At 53.8% G+C, this 18,325-nt stretch overlaps 1 protein-coding gene across 1 annotated transcript; it reads left to right on the top strand.

The window, feature by feature from the left end:
• Positions 1-7,815: 7,815 nt before the first annotated feature.
• On the top strand, positions 7,816-16,048 carry IGF2BP1 (insulin like growth factor 2 mRNA binding protein 1). Its single transcript, XM_037033352.1, has 11 exons — positions 7,816-7,905; positions 8,112-8,393; positions 9,248-9,382; positions 10,005-10,127; positions 10,863-10,998; positions 11,962-12,084; positions 12,442-12,561; positions 13,342-13,416; positions 14,226-14,357; positions 14,596-14,709; positions 15,598-16,048. The coding sequence occupies exons 2-11, from the start codon at positions 8,119-8,121 to the stop codon at positions 15,688-15,690; spliced, it is 1,326 nt and encodes a 441-aa protein (XP_036889247.1). The 5' UTR covers positions 7,816-7,905; positions 8,112-8,118; the 3' UTR covers positions 15,691-16,048.
• Positions 16,049-18,325: the final 2,277 nt, after the last annotated feature.

The raw sequence follows: 18,325 nt of genomic DNA, 5'->3' as shown, positions 1-18,325 counted from the left end.
CGGGTGCCTAGCTTTTGCACTTCCTGAATCTCCTAGTTTTGTACTGATTAACTCCTTATGCTGTTGCTTGGATGCTGTCTTCCTCTGGACTCTTCTGGAATCTGCCCTGGGCTTGAGAAGAATGGTCACTTGGTCCCTGTGGCCCCTGGCGCCTCTTGCAATAGAGAGCTGGGTCTCCTGTGGTTGCTCTGTATCCGGGAAGCAGCCCCAGGGCCCAGTTGCTTCCCTGCGGGTCAGGGTAGGCAGAGGTCAGCAGATTCAGGGAGTTGGCGCCCAGGGACGTAATTATACTGGGGCAATCGTTCACTTTGCCGAGGGCTGAGGGCTAGCATCTTCATTCTTTCCCTTAACAGGTTTATCGGCTGGTGGGGTCGGGGGGTGGGGTGGGGGGTGGGGTGGGTGCTGGTTTTGGAACTCCAGTTCTTTCTTGCTTTTTCTGAACAATGGGTGTTGGGGTTCAGGCTGGGCTCAGTATAGCGCCCTGTTTAGGTAGAGCGCAGGCACTGCCCAAGTCCAGTGGAAGGTCAGCAGCTGGGTGCTGGAGTGGTTCCTGTTGTTGACACGGGGAGGTGGGGGTGGGGTAGGGGGGCATTCCAGGCGGTGCGTTTTCCCACCAGTGCAGAACTCTTTATTTTACTGTCAGTCACTCCAGGCATCTCCTTGTCAGCCCTGCTTCCCTGCCTCTTCCCGTGCTTGTCTGGACACCTGCAGCTCCCGGGGCATCCCGCTTTAACTCTTTTTTTTAAAATATTCATCTTTAGAGGGGAAGGGAAGGAGAGAGGAAGAGAAACATCAATGTATGGTTGCTTCTTGTGCATCCCCTGCTGGGAACTGGCCCCTGCTGGAAACTGGCCTGCAACCCAGGCATGTGCACTGACTGGGAATCGAACCGTGATTGTCTGGGTCACAGGCCCACGCTCAATCCACTGAGCTACACCAGCCAGGGCTAACGCTTTAACTCTTAAGAAAGCCCTACCTGTCCATTTTCCACAGGAGAAAATTAAGGTACTGAGCAAAGACCTAAGCAGTCAGGACTGGCCCGGCTCCCACTGAGCCCTCAGCACACTGCCCTTGCCAGCCGCAGTGTTCGTGAGTGGGATGAGGCACCCAGGGGCCCCGGGGAAAGCCTGCAGTTCCCTACCTCGCCGCATGCTTCGGGCCTGAAATAAGCTAGGTAGCATCATACTTCATAAAAACTAGGCTCAGGGCTCAAAGTACAGGCGGACTTCGTAACCTCTGTGTCTGGCAGGGTCTTGTCAGGGTCCTGTCAGGGTCGGGGGCTTTGCTGAGAGCAGGTTTCCAGGCCCAGAGGCGCCCTGAGGACTGGGTGTGTGCCCTGAGGGCGGGCAGAGGGAGGGCTGCAGGATGTCTGTTCCTGCCTTGGTTGGGTGGCCCTGCCCTCCTCCCCCTCCCCCTGGAACATTCCAGACATTCCAGACTGCCATTGCTTTCAGGATATGGATTAACATCCCAAGCAGATATTTGATTTCACCATCGCATCCCCTCCCCTCCCCTGAAAAGAAAGCCCCTGAAACTGGGAGTTTGAAGTAGGAGGAAGGTGTTTTTGACCTTTGACCCGTGATGACACTGCAGGGCCATCCTGAAGGAGCATGATTCAAACTGAACTACTGCGTTGGGGGTGCTTCAGGCAGAGAGCCCCCCCCCCCGCGCCGCCGGCCCCCCCCCCCCCCCTTCCTCCTGAAGTGTTCCTTTGCTGTGGAGGTAGTGGGCTTGGGTGACCCCTGTCACTGGCATTAGGCTGGGAACTGTGTTCTCAGTCTTCTGATGGTGTAATAATTTCTTCCCCAGTCCTCCCAACAGTTTGCCTCGTGTTGTCAGGGGACCCGCGTTTTCTCTGTCCACCTGGTCACCAAGCGAGTCTAATGGGNCCCCCCCCCCCCCCCCCGCTTCCTCCTGAAGTGTTCCTTTGCTGTGGAGGTCGTGGGCTTGGGTGACCCCTGTCACTGGCGTTAAGCTGGGAACAGTGTTCTCAGTCTTCTGATGCTGTAATAATTTCTTCCCCAGTCCTCCCAACAGTTTGCCTCGTGTTGTCAGGGGACCCGCGTTTTCTCTGTCCACCTGGTCACCAAGCGAGTCTAATGGGAAATCCCGCAGAAGGGCAGTTGCCCGGGCTTCCCCAGGGGCCAGTGGGTGGTACAAGAAGGTGGCCTGGTGCAGGATCGGCGGACCTGGAGGGGACTTACTTGTGTTTGCTCATCCTTACCCTTTTGTCCTGCTGGGGTCTGACCTCCTTAGATCAGATCCGCGAGCAGCTGGAGGGGCAAGCGGTAGACTCAGGTTCTCTTCAACACCCAAACCCTTCTCTTCTCCTGAAGCGATGTCCCCAGAAGCAATGTCCCACACATACTTCATCGGTGACTTGCCTCCCTCAGGGCTGCAGAGCTGGAAGGGTCTTAGAGGCCCTCTCATTTCCACGTTATAGCTGAAGGCACTTCCGGTCCCCAGGGGCGCCTTAAGTGAGTCGGCCCAGGACAGAGCCAAGCTGGAAACAGTGATAGAACTTAGCACCCTTGCCTTGCCCCTCCGTGTTTCCAACACTCCTTTCTCCCAGCCTGTCGGGAACTTGGGGGTACTGAGGCCTGAAGCCCAAGTGCCATGGTCAGATGAAAACCCCGTCTGGGGCAGTTGGAGGGCTAGAACTGGACTTCCTTGCTTCCCAGTCCAGTTTTTTCTTCATACTACCGGAGTTTCATTGAACCGTGTCCCTGAACTAAGATTTTAGTGATGGGGAATAGAAAAAGGCTTGGAATGACAATTGACCCATACAGATAAGTCCATTAAAACGTTTTAAGCCCAGGGATTAGGGTATCGATTTGGGCAGTAACCAATTTCCCTGCGCGTCATCCTTGAACCTGAAGGCTTCCTCAGGGAAAAGTACCTTGTTAGGCATCTGAAAGGAGGGAGGGAGAAAGTGTAGTTAACGGGAGGAGGGACGGAGGTGGTCTGAGTGCTGGGTTCTGTGTGTGCCGATCACCCCCACCTCACTGCTCACACCTTCGTCTATTATTACTCTGTAAGTACTTACTCTAAGCCCTTCGCTAAGCTCTTTATAATATTATCTAACATTACCTTATATGCCACGCCTTCGGTGGGTATTATCCCTGTTTTACAAAGGAGGAAACAAAGCCTCAAAGGAATTAAATAATCTTTTAAAGATCAGTGCTTGCAAGTGGAGCCCAGGTCTTAGCTTCACAGCTGCACGGAGCGCGTCCCTGCCGCGCCGTCCTCCTGCCGTTGCCTGTTTGCACGTGCGTCTCCCCTAAGAAACGGCGAGCGGCTTGAGGCCCAGCAGCGGGCCCGTTTTGTTCCTGGCTGTGTCCCCAGCACCTAGAACGAAAGTCCAGCATGCGAGGTAGGCGCCAAGGACACGGGTATTGGGTGAATGAACAGTGTCTGACGTAGCTTTGTGTTTCCGGGGCCTGAAACAGGGTGGGTGGTAGTCAATGGTCACTGAGTCAGTTTCTCTAGTGAGAAGCCTAAGCCGAGAGGCACGGCGGATGGGACATGGAGGGAATTGCGTTACCCTTGCGCTTGGGGCATCTGGTTTTGGTGTTTCTGTCTGGTAGCACTGATAGAAATTTTGCTCTCTAAAACTGAGGCACTGTTCCCAAAGTTCATCCCTCTCAGACTCCTAAGGCTTTGTTGAGAAGGTGGGGAAAGAGACTTGGACAAGGATTAAAGATCGCAAGGTCACAGCCCCCTAAAGCTCTCAGAGCTGGCGCTAATCCTGTTCGCTCTAATTTCAGGAGTCGGAAAATTCAGATCCGAAATATTCCACCCCAGCTTCGATGGGAAGTAAGTGATGTGGGGGCTGCTAGTGGTGTGGCGGGGGGAGACCGGTGTGGCGTGGGTCTGCGTCAGCCTGCGTGTGGCAGAGGAGACTGGGGAGGCCCCCTGGTGGCGTGGTCGTCGGGGCCAGGCCCAGGATGCTGAGGGGAGGTTGGGTGGCTCTCTTCCTTCACCAAGTGTTAGTCCTTTGAAATTTTGTCCCTGTAGTGAAGGAGGTGGGAGGGGTGTTCCTGAGCCCCAAACTTACCGATGGCAGAAGTTGACTTAGGGACCCAGTTGTCCCAGGTCTGCCGCTAAAAAGGTGCTTAAATCCCTCCTTGAGCTTAAAATATATGTTTTGCAAAGAGACCCTGGCAGATCATCACCAGCATTAGCACCCCAGGAAGGGCAAACTGGTAACGCTGCTCCATGCCTGCTCAGGGCTCTGCCTGGGCCCCCGCGCTGTGGGATGAGGGGTGTCCAGTGGCTGGCCTTGTGATAGTTCCCGGGATGGATGCCCAGAGTAACTAACCTCCCTCCCTTTGCCATGCTCCTAGGTCCTGGACAGCCTGCTTGCCCAGTATGGGACAGTAGAGAACTGTGAACAAGGTAAGAGTGGGCAGGGTGGCCGGGTGGGGTAGTGGAGGACTTTGGGGGGTCTGCTCCCCTCACCTTCCATGAGCAGAGCTCCTTGGCGCACAGAAAGACAACAGGTAGAATGTGGTGTAGGGGGACCTACGTTGGACTGGGGCCTGGCTGCTTGTCATGGAATAGGTTTGTCCTCTCTCCAGTGAGAGACTTGAACAGAACCGGTCCCTCTCGCCACGAGGTTCCCGTGCTCCTAGGGGCCAACCCAGGCTGGGAACGGCGCTCCTAGAACTGCCAGGGTTTTAGAAAGAGTTTAAGAACGGAAATGGCACATTTACCCTGGGTGAGTGTGCGGTTCTTTTTCTCCCAAAGCATCTCGAGTCTGTTTTTTGGCTAGAACAATCTACTGGCTGTCTGTTTTTGTTACAGTCTCTGATTGTCATTCCATCTCTGGTCAGAGGAGAAAAGGAGTTTATTACTGTCCTGCACATCTGTGGGCAGGCAGAGTCTTTCAAAAGTGGGCCTGCAGAAGAAACGATACAAAACTCTAGATTATAAACAATTGGCTAGGATTTCTAAGGCTTCTCCATTGTTTAAGGTTACACCCTTTCATAGGAAATGAAGTAAAATCAATGGAGTGATTTAGGTTGGATATAAGGGGGGGAGAGAGAGAGCTTAGTCCTTAGGTAGATAAGATACAGTTTGAGTTTGTAGATCTTTGAGAAACTGAGATAATCGCCTACTCAAGATACAAATATCCATCTCCAAATTCTTTGTGGAAAGGCCAAGCCGTAAACCATAATACCATTAAAGTATTTGTCTGCCCAATGATGTAAAGTGCGGAATCCATCAAACAGGTCCTCCCCTGCTTTGACCTTACGGCTTGCCTCTCGTCATAAGTACCAGGACGCACCGATAGCCGTTGCCCAGTACTGTTCCCGGCTTAGGCTGACGACTGGGTTACTGCTGAACACACAGACTGAGCAGGGGCTTAGCCTCAATGGGAGGCCTGGCAGGAGTCAGCGCGGGTTTAAGTCGTCCAGGGCTCACCAGGGAGCTCTGACACTGGAGGCGATACCTGCTCCCTGGGGAGCAGAATGGGAAACTTTTCTTAAACAAAATTCCTTCTAATATTCTTTACACTTGGCTTATTAAACTCCCTGAAGTCAGTCATTTCATTCACTACTGTTTCCATTTAACAAGAAGATTATTCTTGCAGAATCTTCCCCACCTCTGAGGTGGGAGAGCTGCGCTGATCAAGGCCAGAGGGGTTCAGAGCGGCCCTGCTTGAGGTTTTGTGGCCAGGTGCCTTTCCCTCCGAATTGGCAGGGTGGGGTTGGAGGCTTGGTTTTGGTCCGTGTCGTCCACCCCGGGGTTGAGCAGGCCCGGGGGATCCAAAATCACAGGACAGTGCTGCGTACAGCAGGCTAATTTTATTTATTTAAAGTGAGAGGTATAGCCCTGGCTGGTGTGTCTCAGTGAATTGATTGCTGTCCTGCAAACCAAAGGGTTGCCGATTCAATTCCCAGTCAGGGGGGCGCATGCCTAGGTTGCAGGCCAGATCCCCGGTATGGAGTGTGCGAGAGGCAACCATACATTGCTGTTTCTCTCCCTCCCTTCCCTAAAAATAAATAAATAAAATCTAAAAAAGGTGAAGTATATGTGCCCGGATTGCCCCGAAATTCCGATGCCCCACCCCTTCTTCCTGCAGGAGAGAATGTGTGGTCATTAAATGAAAATCACAGGGCTGCTTATGAAGGGTTTGGTGGGGTCAACGGCCGGTGCCCTGCATGCAGGACGCCCTGAACGAGTGCATTTCCACGGCCCAGGTGTTTGGAACCCTTGGGAAATCCTTTCCCTGGAGAAGACGCAGACGTTGGGTCATAGTGCACACGAGTTTGATTGGCGTGTTCTTGAGGACAGTCAGGCCACTGAAATGGATTTGGGTTGCCCAGATCTCTTCAGCCATGTCCTGAAGGACCATTTCTCGGGATGTTTGCTTCTATGAATTGTTAATCTCGGTGTGCGTTGATTTTTAACTAGTTTAACTTTCCAAGGGTAACTGTGTCTCTCACAGCGAACTGCCCATGTGTTGACTACGTCCTTTTGTGTACCCAGCTCCCGTGGGGGCTGGGAAGGGACGTCAAAGGAAGACATAGAAAGGAAAATGCAAGGAGATGAACTTAAATTTTCTAGGAGTTCTGATAAAAGGGGCTTGAAGGGGAACCGTTTTGGCTTGTCATTCAGGTATTTCAGAAGCTCCAGGTGGTCTGCCTTACAAGATGTAAGGACGGTCATTTAGCCCTCAGGATGCACTGGTGGCATCTCTGGGTCTCTGCTCTAACCCCGGCCTCTGTCTTGCCCCCCCAGTGAACACAGAGAGTGAGACCGCCGTGGTGAATGTCACCTACTCCAACCGGGAGCAGACCAGGCAGTGAGTAGGCTGGAAAGTGGGGCTCGGAGGGTCTTTGTGGGCTGTTGCGGGGTTGGTTCAGGAATCTCACAGGTTCAGTAACGCCATCAGGATTGAGGGCAAATGGTTCGAAGGGGAGGGACCCAAAGAACTCCAGCACCCTTGGTTCCCCCGACCCAAGGTGGGACATCCTCTGTAGGAGAGAGAAGGTTGGCTCCTGGATCACTAGTGGCCTGAGAACTTCAGGGCTTTGCTGTGTTGATGGCGCCATCTAGTGATAGGGAAGAAGAACTATATTCTTTTCTAAAAGGATGAGTCAACATAGGCCGAGGTGGGGCAGACATTTTATTGCAGTGACCTCCGGGAGCCCAGTAGGTGTTTGCTGGGGTCCTGTCAGTCCCCTTACACCTCCTCTTCCTGGCTCCTGTCCCTTTGGTTGAGCAATGAACACTTCCCACCATTGGTCTTGACAAAGTAACTACATGTTACACGTTCACCCATGCATATCTCTGTAGGCCCTATTATAGGCCTTTTGCTACCTACATTTTGCTGTTGATGGCTTTCTTGCTTCATGCTGCTGCCTCTGTCCTTTCCGCTTTCTCCAACTTAGGCTCCACAGTAAAATCCCACCACCTTGTCAAAGACCATTGTATTTTAAATGTCTTCTGGGATCAAGACTTTTCTGGAGGCTGTTACGGCCCCTGGTGGCCAACCTGTGGCTTTTAGTCTGGCTTTAAAAGAGGCGTCTGTACTGGTGCACTCCCCTGCTGCCGTGGCTGCCCTGCTCACGAACTAACCAGTGACAGGTCTGGGGGTGGGCGGGGCTTGGCCCCTCCCCTCAGTGCCGCTCAGCCGCTTGGCAGAGGCCCTGGTTATGCTTAAACCCCTGCCTCCACGTGGGAAGCAAGCTGTTCTGTCTCCAGATCTTAACTTTTTTCCCATGTAGTTTCCTTAAACAAAGAAGGTGCCAGACTCAATAACCGCAAAGACAGATCTTGTGAATTCTTTTTATTTACTGTGTTTATTCATTTATCATGAGGCACATGGAATTTTCACATGACTCACAATAGGTAGTTTTGGCTAAAGTTGAAAAGCTTACCCCCACATTAGTGGAAGTAAGTAATTTGCATTTCCCTTCAACATTTTACACCGTTTAGACTGGAAGGGCTCTGGGGTGGAGGTGGGAGGGGCAGGCAGGTGGGTGAGTCCATTTCTGGAGTGTGCTCTGTGCTGTCACCGCGTAGAATGCTCGGTTCACGGAGAGCGCTTGATGTGCGTGGCATGGGTTGCAGTGACCGGTGGGTTCTCTCTCTGTTCCCAGAGCCATCATGAAGCTGAATGGCCACCAGCTGGAGAACCACGCCCTGAAGGTCTCCTATATCCCCGATGAGCAGATTGCACAGGGTCCTGAGAACGGGCGCCGTGGAGGCTTTGGCTCTCGGGGTCAGCCTCGACAGGGCTCGCCAGTGGCTGCCGGGGCCCCAGCCAAGCAGCAGCAGGTGGACATCCCGCTGCGGCTCCTGGTGCCCACGCAGTACGTGGGCGCCATCATTGGCAAGGAGGGTGCCACCATCCGCAATATCACAAAGCAGACCCAGTCCAAGTGAGTCTTGGCTGCAGGGGAATTGAGATGGGTACCAGGAAGTCATGGTTTGCACCTGGGTGGGGGGTGGGTGCCTCCTGAAAGCATCCTGAGGGGCCTCGGTGGGAAGTGTTACCTGGAGCATGTTCCTTCTTTTCCACTTAGGAGTCCCTGCTTCCCACCAGGAGGGAAGGTGGCGTAGGCGCGGGCGCACTGTGTGGTGGCAGTTGCAGGCCCTATACCGTTGTTAGTAGGAGGGCTCCAGAGTTTCCCGTCGGAAGTCCCAGCAAGCAAACTAGTCTCGGCCAGTGGGTCATCCTTTGGTGTTCTGTGGTTTCAGCACCCCTTACTGGGGTCAGTGGGGCTGGTCAGCCTGGCCGGAGTTCGAGTCCTCAGTATAATGGGCAGAAGTCTGTCCCATCTCCCCTTCTACCGCAGCCTCCCTGTTCTGTCATCTTCACAGCTGACCGGCGCACTCTGCAAATGAGCAGGGCATGTCGTGTCCTGATTCATAATCCATCCTTCGTTAGCTACTTTTAACTCGGGACAGTGTGCCTTCCCTTTGAAGTTGTTTCAAGGGGGAAACCGAGAACTCACAAATGAGAGCTGCGGGCTGTTGGTCCCTGTCCCTGCATTACCATGATAGATGCCATTGTTCCCACTGCCACCACCTGGTTAAGACAGGATCCAGAGCGACAGGCTGGTCACACGTCCCTGGCCCTTTCCTCTGCCTTCTCCAATTTTGCCTTTGATCAACCTTATTCCAAGAAGAGCAACTCCTATGCCTTTGCTCGAAGAGAGGTCGGGGGAGCCCAAGAAAGACGGGGTTCTCCCAGCAACAGCCGACCGACCGTCCTTGTCTTTCTGGTCCTCAGGATAGACGTGCACAGGAAGGAGAATGCAGGGGCTGCGGAGAAGGCCATCAGTGTTCACTCGACCCCTGAGGGCTGCTCCTCCGCCTGTAAGATGATCTTGGAGATCATGCATAAGGAGGCCAAGGACACCAAAACGTAAGGCTTTTCGCGGAATGTGGAGATCGCCACCTCCCCAAATTCGACACACTTTATTAGCAAAAGGAGACATAATCAGAATTCTACAAAAGGTTGTAAACTGAGAAAGGCAGTCCTCTTTCCCACGGCGACACCTTTTATCTCTCCAGAAACTTTGTACGCTTGGAAGCATGTATGTCCTTGTGCACGTGTGTGAGCGCATGTTTTAGCATAAACAGGGTCACAATGAACATGGCTGCTCTTTTTGTTTTCATGCACCAGCGCATACTGACTCAGCTCATTTGTTTATAGCTACAGAGAGTTCTAGTGTGGCTACTTTCAGGTGCGCAGTTGGATGGCCTTGAACGTGCACGTGCCTGTAGAACTGTCACTACAATTAAGATAATGAACATACCCGTGGCCCACAGCACTTCTGTGCACCTTGGCAGCCTGTCCCTACCACCCTGTCACTCTTTCCCGAAGCAGCCGCTAATCCGCCGATTTTAGTGCTATTCTTCTAGAACGTCATTTTGACCTGCGGTTTGTCCCGAAAGGCACCCTGGGGTGGCATGGTGGCTGAGTCTGCATGTGACCCACCATTTAAGGAGCTCTTGCCCCTCACTGCTCTCCCTGTCTCTCGAAGGGCTGACGAGGTCCCCCTGAAGATCCTGGCGCATAATAACTTTGTGGGGCGTCTCATTGGCAAGGAGGGGCGCAACCTGAAGAAGGTGGAGCAGGACACCGAGACGAAAATCACCATTTCCTCGTAAGGCACTCCAGTGTTTCCTTCTTTAGGAGTGGGGGGCCCGGGGGCCTGGGGCTGGGTCATGTTCCATTATTGAGTCTTAATCTTTGCCCCTTAAGTTGGATGCAGTTGCTTCCTATTGAAGGAGAATTAAGGACGTGATAGAGAGCATTCCTTTCCATCGGGGCCGGGGTTCTCCCATCACCCCTCCTTGTGGGCCTCTGCCCTCAGGCCTCTGCCCTTCAGGAAGAGAGCCCACAGCTCGGAGCCAGGGCTTTGGGGTTTCAAGCACCTGAATCGGGCTGTGAGAGGGGGCAGGACTAGGTCCTTTTCTGAGGACAGCACCTGTGGTGGCCTGCCGGTCTGGGAAGCACCGAGTGAAGAGGGTGGCATAGCTCCTCTGAGCTGCGTGCATCTTCCTTTCATCAGAGACTTGCTGGTAGGCACAGCTCTGCTCCTTTCCAAAGCGGCACGGAAAATGGGTGGCCTTGAACCACCGGGGAAAGGGGCGTTCTTGTTTTGTCTGTAGTGACAGACAGCCTGTGATGGACTCCTCGCACTTAAAGGGGTTTCAGTTGGGTGTTCTCTCCCCGCACTTCTCCCTGTCCTGGTTACAACTCAGAGGCCAGAGAGAGGGCTGTTTGGCCAAAGTTACACAGTTTGCCGAGATGGAGCAGAGACTGGACTTGTCTTGGCTGGGGCCGGGGCCTGTCCTGTCCTATGAAGGGAAGGGTGACGCCGCTCTGCCACCCCCAGGCTGCAGGATCTCACCCTCTATAACCCCGAGAGGACCATCACCGTGAAGGGGGCCATCGAGAACTGCTGCAGGGCTGAGCAGGAGATCATGAAGAAAGTTCGGGAGGCCTATGAGAATGATGTGGCCGCCATGAGTGTGAGTGCCAGGCACCTGCCTGCCCCTCTCCCGACCCGAGCTTCAGCAGCGTGGGCCATCCCTGGGGGTGGGTGTGCCGAACACTGTGTGGCCTCAAAGCACTTTGCTTTTGGACCTCGATTCAACAGAAGAAAAGGCTTTTAAATTTAATTTGTAGGGGTTCTTCATTTGATTCTTGGGGTGGGAGTTTTAATCTTGGGCTTTCAGGTCTGTGAGCATCCTATAATTATGTGTAAAATTTGCGTGTGCATGTGTGCACACATGTGTCCTTTAGTGGGTGGACAGTCCATCATTTACATTTGATTTTCAAAGGGGGGCAAGGATGTAGTGTAGGTAACCAAAAAGGTGAGTCCTAGAACAGAACTCCAATGGACACTTGTCTCTGCCACCCCTCACGTAGACGGGTTGCAGTACAGGGCTGTGAGTTTGTTGTCTGTCTCGAAGTGAACCAGAGAGTGGACTTCGTTGTTTTTATTTTTTAAGTTTATTTTTAGAGGGGGGGGGATTGTTTTTAGAGGAGGGAGGAAGAAGGAGAGACACATTTCTGTGAGAGAGAAATGTTTTGTTGATCAGTTGGCTCTCGTATGTTCCCTGACCAGGACTCGCACCAGCGACCTTTCACTTTGCAGGATGACACCCAACTGAGCCACACTGGTCAGGGTGGTCAGGGCCGGAGGATGGACCTTTGACAGAAGAGCCCATTGGCTCTTCGGTTGGCCTTGCTAGTTCTCAGTCCAGTGAGAACACAGTATCACTTATAATGGCGCATTCTAAGTACATGCATATGTGGAGAAAGCAGATGGCAGGAGGGTGTTGGTGTAAATGCGCGTCGTTCTGCGTTTGGCCCACCCTCTCCAAGGGGGGGCAGGGGGGGCTTGTTCTCTTGGTTCGGCCAGGGACACACACAAGGAGGGACCCTCAGGCCCTGTCAGAATGAGCTGACCCCTCCCCTTCATTCCCCAGCTGCAGTCTCATCTCATCCCTGGCCTGAACTTGGCTGCCGTGGGTCTGTTCCCAGCCTCGTCCAGTGCGGTCCCGCCTCCTCCCAGCAGTGTCACCGGAGCTGCTCCCTACAGCTCCTTCATGGTAGGTGCACACGGGCCTGGCCTCGGCCGCCCTGCCTGGGGGTTTGTAGGGAGGGGGAAGGGGTCTGAGGCTGCTCCTCTTACATTGTTCCCAGCCCTTGGTGATACCTCAGAACCTCGACTCCGTGGAGGGCAGTCTCGGATGCTGGCAGCACTCTTCCTCTTTCCTCCTCCTCTTCCTCTTGCCCAGCTTCTTCCCTTTATCCCTGCTGGGCATAGGGAGAGCTCAAGAAGATGTAGCCCAGGTTGGCCGCTGCGTGCCTGCACCCCTTTCTCCCCGAGGGTGCATGGCAGGGGTGGGGCGGGGCTCTGGGCTGTGGTGTTGGCCCCGAGGCAATGACGCGCCCTGTCTCGGCAGCAGGCTCCGGAGCAGGAGATGGTGCAGGTGTTCATCCCTGCCCAGGCGGTGGGCGCCATCATCGGCAAGAAGGGGCAGCACATCAAACAGCTCTCCCGTTTTGCCAGCGCCTCCATCAAGGTGATCTGCTCCGTGTTCTCCCAGGTCCCCGATGTGGGGGTGCTCTGCTTCCCTCACCCTCTGCCTCTGTTCCCAGGCACCCCATCTGGCTGGTGCTGGAGCCTTTGTCCTGTGGAATGGCAGAAATCCTTCCCACAGGGCAAAGCTGGGCTCTCTGCAGTGTTATAGTCTGGAGAAAGAGGTTAGCTTCTGTCACACACTGACATGGGTTCAAATCCCCGTTCCTAGGCTGTAGGTCCTGAGCCTCAGTCTCCTCATCAGTATAGCAGTTACTGTAGGGCAGCTGAAGCCCCTGGCTCAGTCAGCGCGTGGTGGTCACTGACTGCTCAGTAAATGCCGACGGCCATCTTTATTTGCCTTCCCTGGCCTGGCCTGTAGAGAGGGGAGGGAGACTGGCGCAGGGAAACAACGATGTTCAATTTCCAAGTCTAAATCCACTTGGTTTGGTGATCTTCCGGTTTTGCTGGAGCAGTCATTGCTCCCGGGGAAGTGCTGCGGCTGCCTCCCCTCATTGGTCGTCTCCTCTGTGCCCTCTGCTTGGCAGGACTCCAGTGGGACCCCCCCAGGACAGTGGGTGGGGGCCTTGCTTAGATAATGTCCTGGAAGCAAACGCACTGAGACTGTCAAATCCGTTTTGGGGCAGGGGCAACGACCTTGGGTTTTGGGTCTTTTTTCCTTCCCTCCCTTGTCCTGAGAAGCGGGTAGTGGGGGCTGGGCAGAGGGGTATGAGCCTTGGAGCGGGGTGGATGGGCGCGCCCATGACCAGCATTTGCTTTCCAGATTGCTCCTCCTGAAACTCCGGACTCCAAAGTTCGTATGGTCATTATCACTGGACCCCCAGAGGCCCAATTCAAGGTTCTGATCTTTATGGTTTGTTCTAAGCTGTGGACACACTGGAATTGACTCCGGGTGGAGGTGGGGGTGCAGACCGGTGTCTGTTTTTTTAAGCTACTCTGCAGAATAGAGGGCCGGAAGGCTGCTTTCAAACTGGCATCGAACCTCATTGCTGTTGCCCGCCACTTCCCTCATGACTTCTGGGAGGTCGGCAGGTGCGAGAGAGAAGGAAGTCTGAGGCTTCTTCCAGGCGCTCTGCCTCAGTTACTAAGGAAGGCCTTTGACGCCAAATTCCCTTCTGTCCTTTATGTCTCTACCGCATCCCTGGGTTCTCAAACTTCTCTGGTCAGGCAGCCGAAGAGCTGATGGTTAACTTAGCCCGACAGGGACGGAGAACAGGGACAGCTCTCCAGGCCATGTAGAAGGTCCGGCAGCTCGTTCTCTGAGTGGCCCACTCAGCTGCTGCTCGGACCTGAATTACTAGCCCCACTGCCTTGTTTGAATAAATGCAGCCATTCCAGACTCCCACGGGTCCGGTTTATGGCCAGTTTTCCCAAACCGAATGCATTCCTCTAGGAAGTATGTATTCCTCTAGGAAGTATGTGTTTGGTTACTCTACCGAGGTTCTCCGAACCAATAAGCCAAAGGGGCACCGATGTTGGGTCAGTGTTGTTGACCTTCCATATCACCTGGCCTAGGTGGTTGATCCACCCCGGGGCGGGGGTGGGGGTCGTGGGCCAGAACAGGATCGGTGGGGAGCTTGGGGGCTGTGCTTCATGTTTTGTCATGTAGGTATGGCCCAATGATTAACAACGACCTCCTCTTCTCAGGCTCAGGGAAGAATTTATGGAAAACTCAAGGAGGAGAATTTCTTTGGTCCCAAGGAGGAAGTGAAGCTGGAAACCCATATCCGGGTACCAGCGTCAGCAGCCGGCCGGGTTATTGGCAAAGGCGGCAAAACGGTGAGCTGTGAGGGCCGCTTTGAGAGTTTTGGGCCTTCGTGCCCAAAGCCAGGGGCTCTGCTCTGGCCTGCCCCGCCCAACCTAAGGCTTCCGGTTTGTCCATTTCCTTGATTCTGCTCCCCAACCTCAGCTTCTGACCCCAGTTTCCACCCGCTGGTCACCAGCCTCTTGCCCCCCCCTCTGAGCCCACCCACGACTTCTTAATGGCGCTCGAGCTCCCTGCCCGTCCTACCTGCAGGTGAACGAGTTGCAGAATTTGACGGCGGCCGAGGTGGTGGTGCCGAGAGACCAGACCCCCGATGAGAACGACCAGGTCATCGTTAAGATCATCGGGCATTTCTATGCCAGCCAGGTACACATGGCAGTCCCCATCACAGGAGGGGGCCCGGGAGCCCGGGAGCCCAGGGGTCAGAGCAGCAGGACGGCAGAGGCTGACAAGCCCCGGGGACACTTCCTGCCTCTGGGCCGGCTTGTTCTCCTCCAGGTCCAGGAGCTACTCCTGCCGAGATCCCCTGGGGGAACCGATGTGTTGCTGCACGGTCCTTGTTAGTGACCTTTCCTGTTGGTTAACTGTAGACCCTCCCTAACTTTTTTTTTTTTGGCACTGGATAAGAAAAGAAATGGGTAGTTTTATCACCCAGTCTTGTTCACGGACGAGAGACATTCTGGGACATTTAAGTGAATTGCATTTTGCAGTGGGTTTTCCTTGTAAAACTTTGTTCTTAGGGGAAAAGCTTTTAAGAAGGAAAGAGTCCAACTATTGACCCTTCGGCACTTGGCCCGTTCGCAGTGGTTGGTCCACGTCCAGCACTTCATCCATTCTCCCTGCGGGGGGTGGGGGGGGGCACTTACGCATGGAGCGGAGCGGAGCCGAGATTTGTGCCGAGGGCTTTCGGTGGATGAGACTTTGATCAACACATGCTCTGGGAACTCCAAGAGGTCCATTAGGGGTTTAGTAAAGTGACAACTTTGTAAAGTTTTTAAGGTGTGAATAAATTCTAGATCCTGCCCGCCCCCACCCCCATTGCGGTATCAACCAGTGAGTTTTTCGGGGTCCACTCGGAGGCAGAGAAATGTGGGTCACTCTCATACTCAGTCTTCCTCACCTTTCTTCTAAGTCCTGTGTGTCCTGTTTGCTGCTGGTGTCTGGGTCCCTAGGACCTGTCTCCCTGTATGAGGCCGTCGCCTTCCTTCCCTTCGGAGATCCCCACTCCCTTTCTCTTGCTTGCTCTTTCTGCAGATGGCTCAGCGTAAGATCCGAGACATCCTGGCCCAAGTTAAACAGCTGCACCAAAAGGGACAGAGTAACCAGGCCCAGGCTCGGAGGAAGTGACCTGCCCCTCCCCGTCACATCAACTCGAGGACGGCGGGCTGAAATCGCGAGCGCGTTCTCCCCAGCAGGCCTGAGAATGAGTGGGAATCAGGGGCACGTGGGCCGGGATGTAGATCAGGTTTGCCCACTTGTTTGAGAAAGACGTTCCAGTGAGGAACCCTGATCTCTGCCCCACACGCCCAGCGATTGGCCCGGCACTGCCCGCCCGCCCGCCCGCCCCTCAGGGTGTCACCATGGAAATTCTAGCTCAGGGTGCTTTTAAACGTGGATTGTTTTAAGTGAGTTCTTCCTGTCCCACCAAGAGGGTGGGCCAGATCCCACTGGGAAGAGAAATAAAATTTCCTTCAGGTTTTTAAAACATGCAGAGGGGTGTTTTAATCAACCTCAAAGAATGGTTTGCTCTTTAACCCGAAAATCCTTCCAGCCTTCTCCTGCTTGGTCTATTGATTAAAATACCTCCATTCTCACGCCCTGACGTAACCTCTTCCTGTATTCACACTAACTGTTCTATCGTGAGTGCTGCCAGAAAGAGTGGGAACAGATGCGTCACTTAGCTTATACGTTATTGACTCAAAAGGGAGAAGACACGTCAGCATCTGTAGTTTTAATTCCAGTCCCCCCCTCTCCAACCACCAGGAACAGCAAGGAACAAAGAAAAAATGGGGGAGAGATGGGGAGAAAGATGATTAAACTATAGTAATCCACGTTTAAAAGGAGTGCCCTCGTGGCTGATCTATTCCAGATCACCGTCTCGGAAAATTGGCACAATGCAAAGTTCCCCCCTCCGCTGGGGCTTCCTCACCGAGACCCCCTGCCCCGTCTCAACCCTCCCACTGTGTCGGTCCCACGGCCTGTCCTGGCGCACGTGGGTGGTACTGAATGCTCAGCGGGACAGGGGCCGACCACTGTGCTGTCCCTGATTCCCATCATTCTCAGGCAGATTTTATATTTTTTTAAAGTCTATTTTAATGCTTGGATGTGAGCACTGGGAAGGGGACATTTCTCCCCTTGATAAAGTCTCAGTTCCATGGAGGACTTGCGTGGCCCCAAAGGCTGCTGCCGTGCCCTCCCCCCAGCCCGCGGGCTCCCCTGAGGGCTGGTTCCCCGAGGCAGGGGTTGTGGGGCACTCCCCCCCGCCCCACGGCACTGTTCTTTCAGTGGTGGTGGGATGTGGAACGTGACCCTGAGCTCCCAATAAAGCTAAAGGTCATCATCTGGCATATATTACGAAGACTCAGTACGTTGGAGAGTATTTGCTTCTGTTTGTATCCTAGAGGCATGTTAAGCTGATGGCCCTGCCTCTGCATCATTGGCACGAAGAAAAGTGTGCCTGGAAAAAAAAAAATTCAGAATACCAGCAACATGTTATGTACCGAGGGGTAAATACACCTAATTTATTAACTTACCGGCCGCAGTAAGACCCGTTGGAAATTCAGCCCTTGTGGGAGACGGCAGCCATCAGTTCTCCGAGGTCAGGCCTCTCCTACTCGCGGTCAGTGCGGATCAGCCAGGTGGTGCACTTCAGCTACTCTGGACAATGCTATCGAGTGTGCTGGGACGGGAGGGAGGCCTGTCTGCGTGGGGGAAGGCCCACGCGTGGGGCCCCTCCTTCCGACATTGCGACGACGGTAACACCTAGACGACCTTGACGCGTGGGCGGAGTCAGGTAACGCTGTGCGCAAGTAAACTACCTCAAGGTATGAAGTTACCTCAGCAATTACTTTCCTTTTTGTTCCCCCCACCTTTTTTTTTAAATCTTTTTTTTTTGCGGCTTGCTGATATTTTATATAAAAAAGAAAAGAAACGAAAAGCAAAAGAGAAGCTGATAGTCTTGAATATTTTATTTTTTTAATGAAAAGAAAAAATGAGAAAGTTATGTTTCATAATTTCTTAATCTCTTACAACATGAGCCAGTGTAACCCCCTTCAGGAACTCCCTGGAGCGCAGGCCCTGTGGGAAAGGCAGCGGGGCTGTCTCCGTGGGGTGGGGGGGGCTGGGGCTGGCTGGGGAGGCCGAGTCAGGGGGGCCCAGGGCCAGGCTCTGGCTCCAGCCCCTCCCGGAAACCCCCAGCGACAGAGCAAGTCTCTGGTGTCCCCTCTCCTGCTTTGACTGGAGGGCATCCCAGCCAGTCTTTCCCACCAGCGGTACTGTTGAGATATTTTAGAATATTGCCTCCGTTTTATCGAGGAGAGAAATAAAAGTAAAAAAGAAAAATACTTTTAAAAACTTTATATTCCTCTGTCTAAAATACGGGAGCCAAGATTCTGTGGGTGGGAGACGAAGCCATCCTCTCCCCTCCAAGAGGTCTGCCTGGTCCGCCATCACCATGCCTTCCCTCCTTTGTTCTTGTCGCATTTCAACCCCATCTTGTCCTCCTTCTTGGTCTATCGAAATAGACCGAGGGGCAGGCAGGTTCTTGGACAAGCACTCCTCTCCGCCGCCCTGTCTGTTGATTTTGACAGCGGACCCAGCCTTAGGGGACTCCTGGCCTCGGGGTGGTGGGTGGCCAGCAGGGGTAGGGGATATGGGGACGTGATTGGGGGCAGGTCTGCGCCTCCTTCATGTTCGAACCCACTGTCTTGCTGTGACGTTTCTCTGTAGCCCCCAGAACTGCTCTCCCAAGGAGAGGGGGAAG

This window comes from Sturnira hondurensis, unplaced genomic scaffold (assembly GCF_014824575.4).
Source record: "Sturnira hondurensis isolate 20B ecotype Veracruz unplaced genomic scaffold, ASM1482457v3 Scaffold0021632, whole genome shotgun sequence".
NCBI classification, from domain to species: Eukaryota; Metazoa; Chordata; class Mammalia; order Chiroptera; family Phyllostomidae; genus Sturnira; species Sturnira hondurensis.
This window is presented reverse-complemented; position numbering and strand designations above follow the sequence as displayed.

Excerpts from the sequence above, each read along its gene's own strand:
- IGF2BP1 (XM_037033352.1), top strand. The coding sequence starts at position 8,119 with ATGAAGCTGAATGGCCACCAGCTGGAGAACCACGCCCTGAAGGTCTCC. Across the intron at positions 12,562-13,341 it reads TTGCCAGCGCCTCCATCAAG|ATTGCTCCTCCTGAAACTCC; the intron begins GTGATCTGCTCC and ends TTTGCTTTCCAG. Across the intron at positions 14,710-15,597 it reads GGCATTTCTATGCCAGCCAG|ATGGCTCAGCGTAAGATCCG; the intron begins GTACACATGGCA and ends CTCTTTCTGCAG.